The 15,897-nt window shown below is 30.6% G+C and overlaps 1 protein-coding gene and 1 pseudogene across 1 annotated transcript; both read right to left on the bottom strand.

Moving 5' to 3' along the window:
• Positions 1-1,823: 1,823 nt before the first annotated feature.
• LOC100819612 (la-related protein 1C) lies at positions 1,824-6,570 on the bottom strand. Its single transcript, XM_003519808.5, has 6 exons — positions 5,911-6,570; positions 5,125-5,644; positions 4,892-5,048; positions 4,698-4,788; positions 2,928-2,999; positions 1,824-2,817 (listed from the first exon to the last, which is right to left on the bottom strand). The coding sequence occupies exons 1-6, from the start codon at positions 6,286-6,288 to the stop codon at positions 2,542-2,544; spliced, it is 1,494 nt and encodes a 497-aa protein (XP_003519856.1). The 5' UTR covers positions 6,289-6,570; the 3' UTR covers positions 1,824-2,541.
• Positions 6,571-11,222: 4,652 nt separating this feature from the next.
• Positions 11,223-13,436, bottom strand: LOC100819076 (uncharacterized; annotated as a pseudogene).
• Between the last annotated feature and the right edge of the window lie 2,461 nt (positions 13,437-15,897).

Below are 15,897 nucleotides of genomic sequence, written 5' to 3'. Positions count from 1 at the left end.
TAGAGTTTGATACTTCCATATATAAAATTTTGGTAAGGATCAACACACGCAAAATATCAAATTATGTAAAGTACCCATTTCATAGTATCTTTTTAATCCTTAACCTTTTTTTAAAAAACTATTTTTAGTCCTTTAATTTTTTTGTTTTTATTCCTCTAACTTTTTTTTCTTATTGACTTTTAGTTTTTAAACTTTTTTCCCCTTATTTTTAATCCCTTATCAAGATGAGAAATAAGGAAAAAAATTAAAGTACTAAAAGTAAGAATGAAAAGAAAATAAAAAACTAAAAGCAGTAAAAAATTTATGGACTAAAAGATAATTTATCCATTATTTCATTTAAAAATATTTATAGTATTTTCATTATTTATGTATTTTTTTAGTCTCTAAAATTTAAATGTTTTTTTAGTCCCGTAAATTTGATAAATTGATCTTTTTAGTCTATCATATAATAAATTGACACCTTAACACATTTTTTAGCCATCATATACTATTTTTTCTTCTTTTTTTACCTATTAGAATTTACATTTAAAATTGTCACAAAATATTAAAACTCATCACAAAGTTTCAATATGAGAATTAACTAAAAAAAAAAATTTAAATTTTAAGGAATAAAAAATCACCTCCCCCACAAATTAAGAGTGTTTCAAGGATGAGAATAGAAAATAAATTACATGCACACTTGCCTCAGTTCACTTATTAATTAAACGAGTACTTTTACATAAATTGATATTTGGCGCATGTTGATCCTTACCAATTGAAAACTTTATACAAAAAATAATTATAATAGTTTTTGTGCTTTCACAAATGTTTAATATGAAATAAAACAATTATCTTTGAAATAATACATACAATACTTATTGGTTTCAACAAAATGTCAGTTTATTTTCAGAAATTTTATAAGCTTTACAAAATCTTCAAACTACAAAAACTTAGCACCTAGTACCAGTATATTGTCCCATATAAATAAAAGGCTAAAATTTCATTTTCATCCTCCGATTTTATGAAATCCGAACTTTTGTCCCCTACTTTAAATAAATCTATAATTTTAATTTTTTTTTCAATTTCAAACGTTAATTTATATATTTCATAAATATTAACAAATATTTTTTAAAATTATTTAATTACTAACAAGCTTAATTTATTAAAAAAGATAATAACTACGGCCAACAAATATAAAACTGACCTAAGGAACTAAAATCACATATCTTATTAAAAGTGATGAACTATCTCAATTAAAAATTAAAAAAATTAAAATTACATTTTTTAAAAAATGAGAGACAAAACATCTCAATTAAAAAATAAGACTAAAATGATAAATTTGAAAAAAAAAATAAGGAGATTAAAATTATATTTTAGCCCAAATGAAATATAATTATTTTTAAGTAAATAGTCATTTTTCATCTTTAAATGTGTCTTACGCTGACAAATCTATCCTTAAAAATTTAAATTCCAATCCTCAAAAGTAAAAAAGTACAACAAATCTATTTATTCATTAAAAGAACAACGCTATACACATTTATAGACATTTTTAATTGTTGTAAACATAACATTACAATCATTTAAAAAATAAGAAAACAAACATAAATTAAAACAAATTCGTCCGCACTTACAAACACTAAAATTTGAATTTTCATTATTTAAAGATAAATTTATCAGCACATTATATAAATGACAATTTATTCTTTATTTTTTTGAAAGCATACCCGTTCATCGTACTTGCATGCAGACTAGTACAATAATCTAATAAAAGATCATACGAATAGCATAAAACAAAAAAATTAAACGAATTACATCAGTACATGTTAGAACGTAGGGGTATGAAATAATTAAGACATCCCGATCACATACAGCTGCAAATTAATAGTTTTGGTTTCAATAACCCCACAGGCCACAGGGGCAATTTATGCCTAGTAAGAGTTTAAATAAAGTAAAACCGAGGACAACAAAAACCAAGTATGGTCATTCCAAAGATGATGTGGGGGGAAATAGCATCATACAATCATTCTGTAAAGCAGTTGTGGGACAAGCTCCATCAGCAGAAAGCCATCTTTCCCCTTCACTCACAGTCATCAACTAGTAGCTATCAAACTCATTCAACACCCATGATCATTGATCTCACATATAATGCTCCTAATCCAGGTGGGAATATGACCCCAAAGATTTTAAAAAGCAGCTTAGGGGAATTCAGGGGAATAAAATAAAAAACAATCCCCACAAAAGCAAGCTACCATCCCGCCACCAGAATAGGAACATTAAACACCATATAAACAAGTAATAATCGCAAGGGTCATGCTACTAGCTCCGAAAACACAGAATATATAAAATGCGCCTTTTACGGGCCATTTTTTACCATTTGGTTTTTTTTCTGTTTTATAAAAAAGGTATTTTCCTCCCATTTCTCAATCATGTTTTCCTAGATACCTCACGAGAAATCATGTCCCACTGTGCAATATGTAAAAATTGAGACCATGATCCCTCCTGCTTCTTGCTTCCCTCTGAAGAATATTCTTCAAAAAAATGTTTTAAAGAACATCTGCAGCTCTAATTTCTTGCAGAAATAGAATGATCTGAAACTTGAATACCGACTTGAGCAGTACCCTCGCTAGTGGAATGGAGATATTGACTATTCAAATCCCCAAAAGGTCTATTCTGTGAAACATCTAATACTCCAGCATCGTTATTGTTAGTTCTCTCCAGAGTAATGTTTTGAACTCGTTCAGCCAGCTGTCCAACGGTTTGAGAACCTCTAACATTAGGAACCTGACCACCAGGCATGATCCATCTCCTCCAATCATTTCTTCTCCTTATTTTGTCACCCTATAGTTTAAGAGGAATAAATTTAAAATAAATGAGATTTAACAAACTAATATAACTCAAACAAACAATACCTGAAAAAGTAGAAATTCAAGGCAAGCTTAAGAAAATACCTGAACTTCAACAACAGATGAGGTTCGAACAGCATCTAACACAATCTGGATATTTTCGGTCAAATACTTGACCTGGGACAAAAAAACTTTAGTCATCTAATGGTGAATGATGCTTCTTCAACCCACATTTCCAAAGAAGATATTTGCAAAAAAAAATAAAATTGGTCAGAATGGTACTCCCTCTGTCCCAAAATAAATGTCAAATTTGAAGCGGGAAAAAATTGTCCCAAAACTGTCAAGTTAGCTTTTCATTAATTGTTTTTTCCACTAAAACCCCTAATAAGTGTCACTTTAGATGTAATATTGATACTGAGGTTAGTTTTGTAAAATTACTACTCTCTTTAATCAATTTATTAACTTTTCTTAGTTTGTGTGACAACCTAGAACGTCACTTATTTTGGAATGGAGAGGGTAATTGAATTCTTGAAAAATAAAACACAGAACCACAATATATGATAAACTCTACTCTGACAGACTATCCCACATATAAGTCGGCTTTATAAGTGAGAGTCCAAAAATCAAGCACAGGAGGCAAACGCCTAAAGACAATCATACTCATTTACTCATCCATTTTCATTTCACCTATGTCAATAAAAATCAAATTCTAGATAATTCAGCAAGTTCAACATCCATATACATTATGGCCACTTACATAAATGACTGAACAGTTTAATTTTAAATCTGATGATTTAATCTTCTTGAGATCCTCTCTATATTTGCTATGCTACATCAGGGTTTACACAACAGTAATACCTAGAAAAATAGGTAAGACAATACATTCATTGCATAGAACACTTTGTTTACTGCGGGGATGACTTTATCATCTTCATCATCATTGACATCATCAACATTGAATGAAGTTAAAAGAACTTTGACTTTGAAATCCAAGGGAAAAGACAAAAGTGAAATTAAAAGGGTTCAATACTTAGTTTCTTTGAGACAGTTATGTATTCTTGCAATGGTGGTGGATATATGCATGTATAAAATAGATTTTATTATTAGAATCCTACATTCACTGGCATTTCAAAATTCCAGCAAAGATAGTTAAAGAGAAAAATACACTATCAAAGAAGCCCAACGCATGCAAGAAATTTCCTGTTAGTATAATAGGTCAACTAGAAATAATTTCATATTATCATCACATTAAATTAAGTAACATAAAAAATACATAACTAAAAAGAACTCAATTTTGACTGAAGCTGTTTCTAATCACTATGTAAACAATTCAATTAATTGCTGAAATAGAAACTTAGTTCAGATAAGGATTGCAGCTTTTAGATCCTAATCCCATGCTTAAAAAATGTGGCACTTACCATGCAACATATCTGTTGCATACCTTGAATTTGATATAAATATTAAATACTGATCTTAAAAGAGTAAATTCATATTTCCCTCAAACATTTTCCATTGACATAATGTGAGGACCTCTGCAACCATAGGAAGACAAAAAGCATATGCAACACAAAAAATATGCTACCACTGTTTGTCATCCCATGATTGTCACTGAGAGAACAATAAAATTAAAGGGTAAATCGGGTCAGAAGAATATTTTCCATCAACCATTATCCAATATACAACAGAAAGTTTCAGGTAAATGTTAGAGGATATTAATAATAAAAAAGAATCTAATCCTCCAACAGAAAAATTATTTATATAAAATGTTTTTTAAGAAAATGGAGTATAGTATATTATTAGTCAATTATAAACACAATCATGCAGCCAACTTCAAAGATAAAAAACCAACCAATCAAATACACCCAAACAACTTACTTTTTTGAAGCCTGCTATTAAATTTATAGTAACCCAGCCCTGGTCATCCATGTTCCGCCGCAAGTATATATCTTTAACTAAATTTTCATTGCTGCAAAAGACAATTTGTTTGTAAATCTACAGTCAACATTCTAAAACACTTAAAAATCATTAAAAAAATGAAAATAGTGGCTGATCAAAAGTATAAGCAACACCTGAAATAGTAGTCAATCTGGTTGACAATCTTAGTATGCAACTGATTATCTGAAGGTTGGAAAAACATTGCATTAGGCGGTATTGGAGAAACAAAAGGAACACCTCTCATTGATTCCAGTGGCGGAGGTGGAACATATATCATCTGAGGAGGTAGTTCTGCAAATGCATACAATCATCAGACCATGTACATAAACACTAAAAGGTCATCTTTGCATTCATTAACAGCACATACCAGGAAACCCAATAGAGCCCCCATAAGGGTGCAATGGAGGAGGTGGTGGAAACAATGGAGCAGGATTAGGAGGCAGTGGAGGCCTTATAAACCTTGGACCAAATCTCGGAGACATAAAGTTGTCTCTACCATTAAAACTTCGGTGATTATTCCAGTCCTGATTTCCACGGTGATCCTGATCACGCCTGCCCCCATAGTTATGATGGTGGTGACCATCTCCGCGCTGATGTGGACCACCGCCATTCCGGTACCTAAAAGAGTTTCGCTGTGGCAGGTGATCATTAGGAAAAAATCCAGCTCTGGGTTGATGCTCCTTTGGTGACGAATTATAGTTGTGGGACCCAGCAGGAGCAATCGGACCTTGAGGCCCAGACATTTGTGGTGGATGATGCCCTCCATTAGAAGAGGTGTTCGAATTGCTGCGCTTAAAAGACTTCTGGTGAGTCTGCACAGTGTTGTTGTCCGCATTAGCATTATCCCTAACATTCCTCTGTGGTGAGGGAGTCACGCTTCCAGAACCCTACAATACACACACGAGAAATTATAAAACCAAACAACAAATATTCCCGAAAAGGTAAAAGATAAATTCAATTTGCAACCGCCTGCCTCATCAACCTTGATCTAAATTCTGACTAAATAGAAAGACTACACTGTATTGTTTTTAAGTAGATAAAATATGAAAGAGAAACCAACAAACACTAATAATCAGAGCGGAGAATCACCAAAAAAAATATGGCAACGTAAGCTTTATTTAATATTTCAAAAGAAATCTCGAAAGAACAAAACCTGCAATGGTGGCGGCAAGGAGGATATGTCCGTGGAAGTCTTCGTCATTTCGGACGGCGATGGCGACGGAGACGGCGATTTGGTCGGAGCGCGAGCGGACTCCGCTGGCAGCGGCCAGGAATCGGCGCCAATGACGGAAGAAGAAGCAGCATTCGAGGGTTTATTCCACGCAGGCCTTTTGCCGGTAATGACATTGTTTCCGCCGCCGTTGTCAGAATCTTCCGTCGGCGGAGAATTGACCGCGACGGAGGCGTCGACGACGGGTGGAGGCGGCGGGGAGGTGGAGGAAGGAGGAGCAGCGGCGGCGACAATCTGGCTCCAGGGCGAGGAGACGCCGGGCTTGGGGGAATGATCGGAAGACGCACCGCTCATAGCCATAGAACTCGGAATCGCAACAGTGAGCGTGTGCGTTAGGGTTAATCTCAATCTCAATCACAATGATCGAGGAGAAGGTGATAAAAAATTCGGATTCGGAGAGAGAAAGAGAGAGCGTGTTAGGGTTTGATGATCTCTTTCTTCCGATCGCAAGTGGGAGAGGTATTCGGTTTGTTAGAGTGTGAGCATTTATAGGAAGAGGGAAGGGAAGAGAGGGTGGGGTCACGTTGTTTGCTGTTGTGCTTTTTTCCTCGCTTCTTTCTTCTTCTCATTGTGACTCTCAGAATCAGAAAATACGCTTCTTATACCAGGTTTTCTGTGACGTCGCACTTTACCCAAATACCCCTACCCGCGAATAATAATTTCATTCTCAAGATAGAATATAATTGCACTGTTTTATTAAAAAAATAGTAATTATTCAAATTTGTGATTTTTACTCAGTTTTAATTTTAATTTATTACTTGAATGTTCAGTATTATTATTATTATTATCTTTTCTATGATTTTTTCTTAAATAAAACCATTTTTTAAAGTTATTATTAGTCATTAATAAGCATGACAATTAAAACAAAAACTTGTGGATATTTGTCTGAACCTGTCTTGATTTTAATAGGAAAAAATTGTTTTAATTGAATATGATTTTGAGTTTTTTTCTGACTTGTGAAAGCATATCTAAGGTCGAAATTGACTTCAGAATATAACTCCCCACCATATTACACATAAATATAATATATATATATATATATATATATATATATATATATGTATATATCAGATTTAGGATTTTATTTTTATAATTATTAAATATTAAGTAATTATTTAATAGCTAAATAATTAATAAACAAAGCAAAAATGTACAAACGTTGATACTTCACAATCTCTTTTCATATGCCATTAGTAATATCAAATGATAAGGTTTATGTTTAACTGACATTTCATTTAATTTTTTAGTTTTTTTTAACGATTTCATAAATAAATTTTTAGTAGTTTTTAAAATGTTAATTTTTAATTTTTTATATTTTCTTTTATTTTTTATCTTTGATATATTTATCAAATTTTTTATTATCATTTTTAAATAAATCACAAATTTATATTTTTTTATTATTTTATACTTTTCAACTCATTTAATAACTAGTTTTACCGACACATCATCCTTGACTAAGTCAAGTTATTTTACATTTCTCCTCATGTTCTCCTAAGAAGGGTTGAAGAGTAAAAAATGATTTAGATAATACCTAAAAAAAATAGTTATTTCAAAATTAAAAGGAATAAAGATAGACAACTTTTTTAGAAATATTAATATTAAAATTTAACAAAAATTAAAGAAAAAAACATATTTACTCAAAATTTATATAGTTATCAAATTTATAGTTTAATTAGACTTTCTCAATCCCCAACTAGTGTGGACAACGTGCTCTATATAAACGTAAAATCAATTAATTAATCAACTCAATTGTTCCAACTAATTTCATTGATTCAGACCTATTTCTAATGCTAACATGATTGGTGCTCGCATTTTGATCTAACTTGGGCAATAAAATCAAACAGTATTATTTGCATTTTTCCTTCTTTCTTAAGACAATTTTACTTCAATGGCTTGTATTAATCAAGTTTTTTTTTTTATGTTACATGTGTATTTATCATGTTTACAATATGTTAAATTTAAGGAGTTGCTATCCTGTATGAAGAAAAAAAAAATATTTATCACGCTTATGAGTGCTACTTAATATGTATACAATTAAAAGAAAAAATAAACTATAATTAAATTAAGTAGATTTCTCAATCCCAACTGGTGACAGCTTGCTCAATACAAACGTAAAATCAATGAATTGTTGATCAACTCAATTGCTCCAAACCTCCAACTAATTTGATTGATTTATTATCTTTTTTCTAACACTAACATGATGTACTTAATGAATAACGTCCAACACAGTTGATAAATAATTAAATTTTTTAAACACATCAATAGAAAGTGTTTGATTCTCTGATCATATGTAAAACTAATTTCTTAAACACTAGTTTCTCAAGAGAAGTTAGTTTTACATTTTTTCAAGGCAGAAGGTCACATTAAAGAGTGGTTTTTCTAGTTTTATATTCAAGTATTTATATTAAAAGATAATCTAACGGAATGACATGGATCAGCTAACAAAAAGTTATATAAAAAGTAGCATGTCTTAATACAATCAATTAACCAAAAAATCCTAATAGTAACATTTTTAAGAACCTAATAAATAAATAAAGCTTTTTTTTACTGAAATAAATAAAGTGTAGTGCCAATAATAAAATAATCCTTAAATTTTTTTAACTTTTTTTTTCATCCTTAAATTTTTTTCATCTTGCTGACAGAAGAAAAACTTAAGATACTAAAACTAGTTTAAGAAATTCAGGAACTAAAATATAAAAATTAAAAAAAAAAAAAGGAATTAGAAAGATTTTTTGACATGTCACGTGTCGAATCTTTCTCTTTATGGCCAACCAGAAGAAAAAGTTTTTTAACCATTAATATTTTTTAACTTTTTTTTTCATCCTTGCTGGAGCTGACAGAAGAAAAACTTAAGATAGTAAGACTAGTTTAAAAAATTCAGGAAATAAAAATAAAATTAAAAAAAAAGGAATTAGAAAGATTTTTTGACATGTCAGGTGACGAATCTTTCTATCTTTGTGGCCAAGCAGCAACTTCTTTGCAAATGTTTACATTTTTTACATGAACAGAAATAACTCCTATTGATATCTCATGCTATTACCGTTAAGATTTTTTTTAACTTGGATAATTACTTTTTTTTCACATGGTAACACATAACTCTGTATAATGTGCTGTTCAAAATTGTTACAAAAACAATTGCGAACAAACTAAAGAGGGTGCTATCAGATATAATTGAGGAATTCCATAGCGTTTTTGTTTCAAATAGGCTTTCTATAGACAATGCCTTGATTGCTTTTGAATGTTATCATTTCATGAAGAATAAAGGGAGAAAAGGGTTCATGGACCTGAAACTCGATATGTCCAAAACATATGATGAAGTGGAGTAGCTTTTCTTGGAGAATGTTATGATCTCTATGGGTTTTCCAACATGTTGACTTTCTCTTATGATGAATTTTGTTTTAAACTATATCTTTCTTAGTGATGATGAATGGAAGTCTACTCAGAGTATTCAAGCCACATAGAGGCCTTAGCCAAAATGATCCTCTATCCTCATATTTGTTTATTTCATGTGAAGTTCTCTCATCTATGTCCATCATATATATCTTGGGAGCAAGGAATGATCCTCAGGATTAGGTTGTTTCCCTCGGCCCCAACTATCTCCCAATGTTATGAGTTGTTTTCTATTATCACAATCGATTTGTGATAAGATTGACTAATAACACTTTTTTCCTAGGAGGAGATATAGATGAAAGGAAGATTAATATAAAGTATATAAGTGAGATTCCATTTTGTGAAATCTTTTAACTTGGCCATAATTGCTAAACAATGGAGGTTGTTGGTGAATGATGACTCTTTGGCATACCGGGTTACTGATAGGAGCAGAGGGGAAGATTATACAGGCTTATGTTGTATCCTTCCTCCTATCACTTACTAAAGCTAGATATTTTCCAAAATAACTCTATTTGGGAAGCTAATAAAGACTACGTGCCAAGTTTCATGTGGCCAAGTATTTGGGAAGCTAGATAGTTAATTGAAGAAGGAGGTCAATGGAGGATTTGGCAATGGGAGAAAGGTAAATATAACAAAAAATAAGCGGGTGCCTCAGCTTCCAAGGGCAAGAATACCTCCCCATGAATGTGAAAGGATGGGAGAGGACATGATGGTGTGTGATTTTTTCTTACTGAGCTCGTGTATATGGAACAACGAATTCATCTCACATTTAATTTCCCCAACAGCATCAGCAAGTATTCAAGCAATCCCAACTACCCTTGCTTTGACATAGGACTGGTTTTTTTTTTCCTTCTAAAAGTATTCAGTGGATAGAGATTATTTGTTGAAATTGGGGTACCACATTGCCAACTTGAGATTCAATAGTGAAGAATCATCATCTCACTACTCCGAACATTTGCTTTGGAAGAAAGTACCGAGTGGTCAATGAGTTAATATTATATTTGCTCCAGCGTTGTGTAAAAAGACCTATATATTGACATACTTTGATAAGTTTTTCACCTGGAATGTCGTTTATTTGGATAAATTGTTTTAATCGTGCATTTAATACATTTGAGTAAAAATATTTCTCTCTCTCATAAACTTGAAGAATTTATGTATGAAAATTTCAAACGAAAAACTGAGACAAACCAATTTAGATTGAATCAAATTTACATTTTAAACCCAATCAATGAGCTAATATTGAAATATATTATACTTCATCAATTGTTTTTTTCCCTCGAACGATTCAAGTCAATCTGCTAAAAACGAATATCTCTACCACTTCTATTTCAGCCAAAATATTTCAAACACAAATTTATAATTTAAATGAAATTTCATTTGGCTCTAAATTAACACCGCTGAATGTTGACAAATGTTCCCACCAAAAGTTTTCCAATATACTAGCATGGTTCATTCTGAAACTTCAAACATCAGAATTTAAGTCCAATTACAGAAGAGGGAGGAATTTGTGAAGTGTAAATCGAAGTTTAAACATAGATGGTATCCACCCATGATAAATAGCGGATTTATTCAAATTAAATATGTTCTCCGGAACAAGAACTCAGAATCATTATAAGTTAAATTGCAATTGATATTTATGAATCTTGTTCAAGAGAGAACATTGCAGGTCAATAACCTAAGCAATGAGAGTTTTTCATATGTCAACGTCGAACAGAGATATATCCAAAACTTAAAATAGCAGATCCACATTCCTCAAGCTCAGATGAAAGGATCCAAATTCCTCCCATATTTATCATTTAGAAAAATTAGTCTCCAAAAGAAAATTCTAACATGCTTCCTTTCCAGGCATAAAAATTAGTCATGCTTCAGCATACACATATATATACACACCCCACCTTAGTCGGGCACTTGTGCATTTTTTAACAAAACATCCCTGACACTGGAGTAGCAAATGCTAAACAACATGATGGAATATCAAATTGCATCAGAGAAGACAGACCGGATGAAACAAAAACCGTTTCCTATCTTAAAAACAATGCAAACTACAATGGCAAAAGCATGACAGGACAGGGAATGAACTCAGCAAGCAAATTTGCATCTATATGCTTTGTATGAATCGCTTCCATGCTAATAACTACCAAATCCAAATTAAGGTCATCAGCAACATCACCAATAATTGCTGCTGGCTTGTTGCCATCACCAAGCCTCTCTAGCAAAGTTATAGTCCTTCAACCCACCTGCATTTTTATCATGAAGCACAACAAGTAGATTGAACAATAATTGATAGCAAATTAACAATCCTTAATTTTAACCCAACTTTACCGCAGGAATGTTTGATTGAAAATGATAAAAATACGACCCCAAGATCCCTAATCTTTTAATGACTTCAAACTACATGAAACTCTTATACTAGCAGTCCTGTATATCCAATATAATCTTAGACAATTAACTATTCATAAAAGGACAGAAACAGAATTTAACTAAGCCATATTCAGATAAATTTCTCCAGAAGCACTTATAGGAGAAGAAAATAAGATAAAATGAAATAAGCTTCACCCATGAGGTAAAATTAGCTTATGTACAAATTGAAATCAGCTTTTGGAGTAGCTAAATGAAATAAATTTCTCCCACAAGCTAAAATTTGATTATGAAAGAAACTTTTTTCATTTTTCCTTCTTATTTTCTTCTCCTATAAAAGTATTTATGGAAAAATTTATCCAAACTAGGCTTTAAATAATAAAACAACATCAAAAGTCTTTTCTCACTAAAGCAAGGTTGGCAATGGCAACATGGATCAAAGTAAAAGCCCACATACTTTGTCAAGAACCAATTTTTTTTTTTTTTGGAAAGAACATTCAGAACAATTCATATAAAATAAGTAAATAATCATTGCATAAAAACACAAATCACCCATACATGAAAACTTGCCATACAAAAACATTCAAAGAAAATGCTCATGCTGTGAAGGGATGCTCACAGAATAAGAAAACATATTATGGTATTGTACTTTGAAGGGTCTCAACAGATAAAATGCAATAAGTGAAACAAAGAAAATAGTTATTACAAACCTTCAGATAGATGCCAACGGATACTGGGTAGTTGGGTCTCATGCTCAGGCAGTGACTCCTTCTGCTGTTCGTCAATAACTGCAAAGCACATAAACCCCGTTGCTCTTTATGTTCAGCTTAATTCCAAAGAAACAGTGTCTGAAGGTACCAATAGAATCAATTATTTCCCCAAAATAAGTTAATTCAAACACACAAATCTATAAATCATGCATGCAAAAAAATGTAAGAGGATTGTTCCCTTTACAATTTAACACAACAACCCTGATGCTTGGGAGCTGAATTTTTAGTAGAGACCGAAACAATCCTTCATGAGAAGCAATCATATTGTTCGAGCCAGATAGGACCATTATGAACAGTAAAGCTCTCTTTGCAAGTATCTAGCATAAACATTATACAACTCTTTTAATTTGAAAAATTTATCCACACTTTTCTTCCTCTCCAAAATCAACAAGAGGTTTGCACTTTGCGCACACACACGCACACTAAGTTACAAGAACTTACCAACAACAGTAATGTCAGCTCCATACTTTTTAGCTAAAGCAGAGGTGGTTGCTATAGCCTAACAACAACAACAACCTCAAGTCAGTGCTTGATGAATAAACACAAAAATTAAAGTAGATCATCATCACACTAGAGAGACTCACTTGTCTTGTACTCTCAGAGAGATAGGGATTCCTATCCGTAATAGGCAGAAGCAGATGCTTGAATTGCGTAAACGCATCACTCGCCACAGTTACTGCCAGCTCCTGCGGCTTCGCCTTAGCTGAATTCAAAGCAAATGCAGAAAATTAGCGGCTACGTATATATATTTTTTACCTTTGTGAGCGATTCTGCGGAGCCTGGAGAATAGTGAGTTTTGGGGCGGAGAGTGGGAGAGAGGTTTAAACAGTGTGAGGAAATCGTCGACGAGAGCGATGGGTTTGTTGGGAACTGAGAGCAAGTAGTGAACGAACGCCTTGAAATGGAAGCGGTGCGGTTCAGTGAAGATTGGGGTTACGTCCAGAAAAAGGAGACGACAACAACAACAGCAACATTGTAACTTTGTAATCAAATGAGAAGAGATAGATAGCATGGACGTGAGGTACATGGAGGAACGTGTATTGGCGCATTGTGCTCCAGCCACCTGTTAGGGTGTTTCAGGCTGGCAGCCTAAGCAAGGCTTTAGGCTAAAAAATAAAAATTTCAAATTTTTTGTTGTACTAATATACCTCAAACAAAATTTATTATAAAATTATATTTAAAAATAAAATTTAATTAAAATATTATAAGTAAAGGTTAATCTTTTTATTGATATTTTCGTTAATATCATAACTTTATTTAAAAAAAAAAGATTTAATAATTAATAACTAGAGAAATTTAAAAGTTTTTTATTTTTATTGTTATATTCTTATTCAATTCTAATTCAATTTTCATTTTCATGGTCTCTCATATTCTTTCTTTTTTTCTAATCTAACTTGCTTCTTTAATTTAATTGATTATTATTTTATTTTAAATAAGTAAATAAACGGTCTCATTCTTAAAATTGTTTATTTATTATCAACTATTGTTATGATTTAAAGTGTGTCCAACTAAAAAGCATGAGTAAAAATTTACTCCTCCAAAAATATGAGGTGAAAATAATAAAATTTCAAAAATGTCTTTGAAAATGCAATTCGTTATTTATATTTATTCTAAAATTTCAAAAGATGTCTTTGAAAATTTGGGAAAATAATAGTAAGTAGTTAAGTTTTATTCTGAATTAATATAATTAAGTAGTTCTTTTAAAGAAAGTTAATGTGAATAATTAAGTATTGGAATTAAAGTGATGGTATAGAGATTTTATTTTATTTTTACTTTTTTCAGTTATTATATTATTGATATGGAGTAATAATTGTTTGTTGTCCTTAACTAACCTTCTATTGATTATCTTTTTATTTCTGATTTTACTTTCATCACACTTTCAACAATCAATTATGATTTTTATCCTAAAATTTATGTTGAAATATTATATTAATTCAATAGTTTGCATCTAATTTAATTAATTCTTATATTTAATTTTTTTTCAAAGTATTTTTTTTATAAATAATTAAATAAATATCACTGTAAAAAAATAAATAATTAAATATAATATTTTTATTTACAAATATAGTTATAAAATAAATTTTATTTTATAACTATTTATAAATAGTTATTTTATCATTTTATATTTTAAAATTTAAAATTATTTGAATTTAATAAAATTTAAGTCCTTTTTAAATTTTATAAATAATAATTTTTTCATACAATTTTATTAATATTTCAAATAAAATAAGAAATATATGAAATAATATAACAAAATATTTGTTAAAGTTTTCTCTATCAGATTGAGGTTTTGTTCTATTCTTGAAGCGAAATTTTGGACAATTTTGTTTTGTTTCGAGAATGGCGGGAGAAATGAATCTCAAGAAGATTATTTTAGAATCTAATTGCTTGGAGGCTATTAAAATAATAAATAATAGTTTATGTGTTGACACTCCTTTTTATCAAGATGGTAGATATGATTCTTAAAAGTTTAGTAGTGTGGTTCATGGTTTTAGGGAATCAAACATTTTAGTAGATTCTTTTACAAAACATGGTATGATCAATAGTAGAAATTTTCTATTCCTTTTCTTCAATCATTCATTAAAAGCATGTAAATGTATTTGTTTACTATTTAAATAATACTTAATTTGGTTTTGGGACTCTTTGGCCAGACCATTCAACAAAAAAAAAAAAAAAAACATGGGATAGACTATGATTTCAAAAAATAAAGAGAAATAAAAATTAATTATATGTTAAGTAAATAGGGATTTAAATAATTAAATAATACTTTAATCAATCAAAAACAAGGGTTCCTCATTACAATAAAATAAAATAAAACCAAAATATTTTTATGAAATGATATTTTTAATTATATATTTTTAAATTAAAACCTAAATTCAAGCTAAGCGTGTTGTGAAATATTTTGATTTTTTTAATATATATGAATTTGTAAGAAAAATGAATTAAAAAATTTGAACTGAAACTAATAAGAATTTTATGCTAGATATCATGTATCATAAAGTATACCTTTTTAAAATTATTAATACTATTATGCAATATAGTGTGGTTGAAGACCCCATTAATTATTATATTTAACTGTTTTTTTTTAAATTTTATTTTGTGCTAGATATCAATCGATTGTTGCTATTTAGCATGAATATCCTATGCACGCAACGCACGAAAGTAACATTCAATGGTTGGGCTTTTTTGAAAAATAAATATTAATTGAATAATTAAAAAAAATCATAGAATACACAATTCGTGCGTTTTGACGAAAAATCTTTTCGTAACATTCAGGATTTCCCATATCAATCATTAATCATAAACTTGAACGGATGTCTCAAAAATATTTTAACCCCATTCATTGTTCACGTCTTTCATCGTAAAAACAATGTTTCAAACACAAAGAAGA

Source organism: Glycine max, chromosome 2 (assembly GCF_000004515.6).
Source record: "Glycine max cultivar Williams 82 chromosome 2, Glycine_max_v4.0, whole genome shotgun sequence".
Taxonomy (NCBI): domain Eukaryota; kingdom Viridiplantae; phylum Streptophyta; class Magnoliopsida; order Fabales; family Fabaceae; genus Glycine; species Glycine max.
Note: the sequence above shows the minus strand (reverse complement) of the source record. Positions and strands in the feature narration are given on the sequence as shown.

What these genes read in the sequence shown, in the direction of transcription:
- LOC100819612 (XM_003519808.5), bottom strand. Translation starts at nt 6,288, where the DNA reads ATGGCTATGAGCGGTGCGTCTTCCGATCATTCCCCCAAGCCCGGCGTC. An exon ending in GGGCTCTATTGGGTTTCCTG is followed by an intron (nt 5,049 to 5,124) that starts GTATGTGCTGTT and finishes ATGCATTTGCAG; the next exon opens with AACTACCTCCTCAGATGATA. An exon ending in CATCTGTTGTTGAAGTTCAG is followed by an intron (nt 2,818 to 2,927) that starts GTATTTTCTTAA and finishes CTTAAACTATAG; the next exon opens with GGTGACAAAATAAGGAGAAG.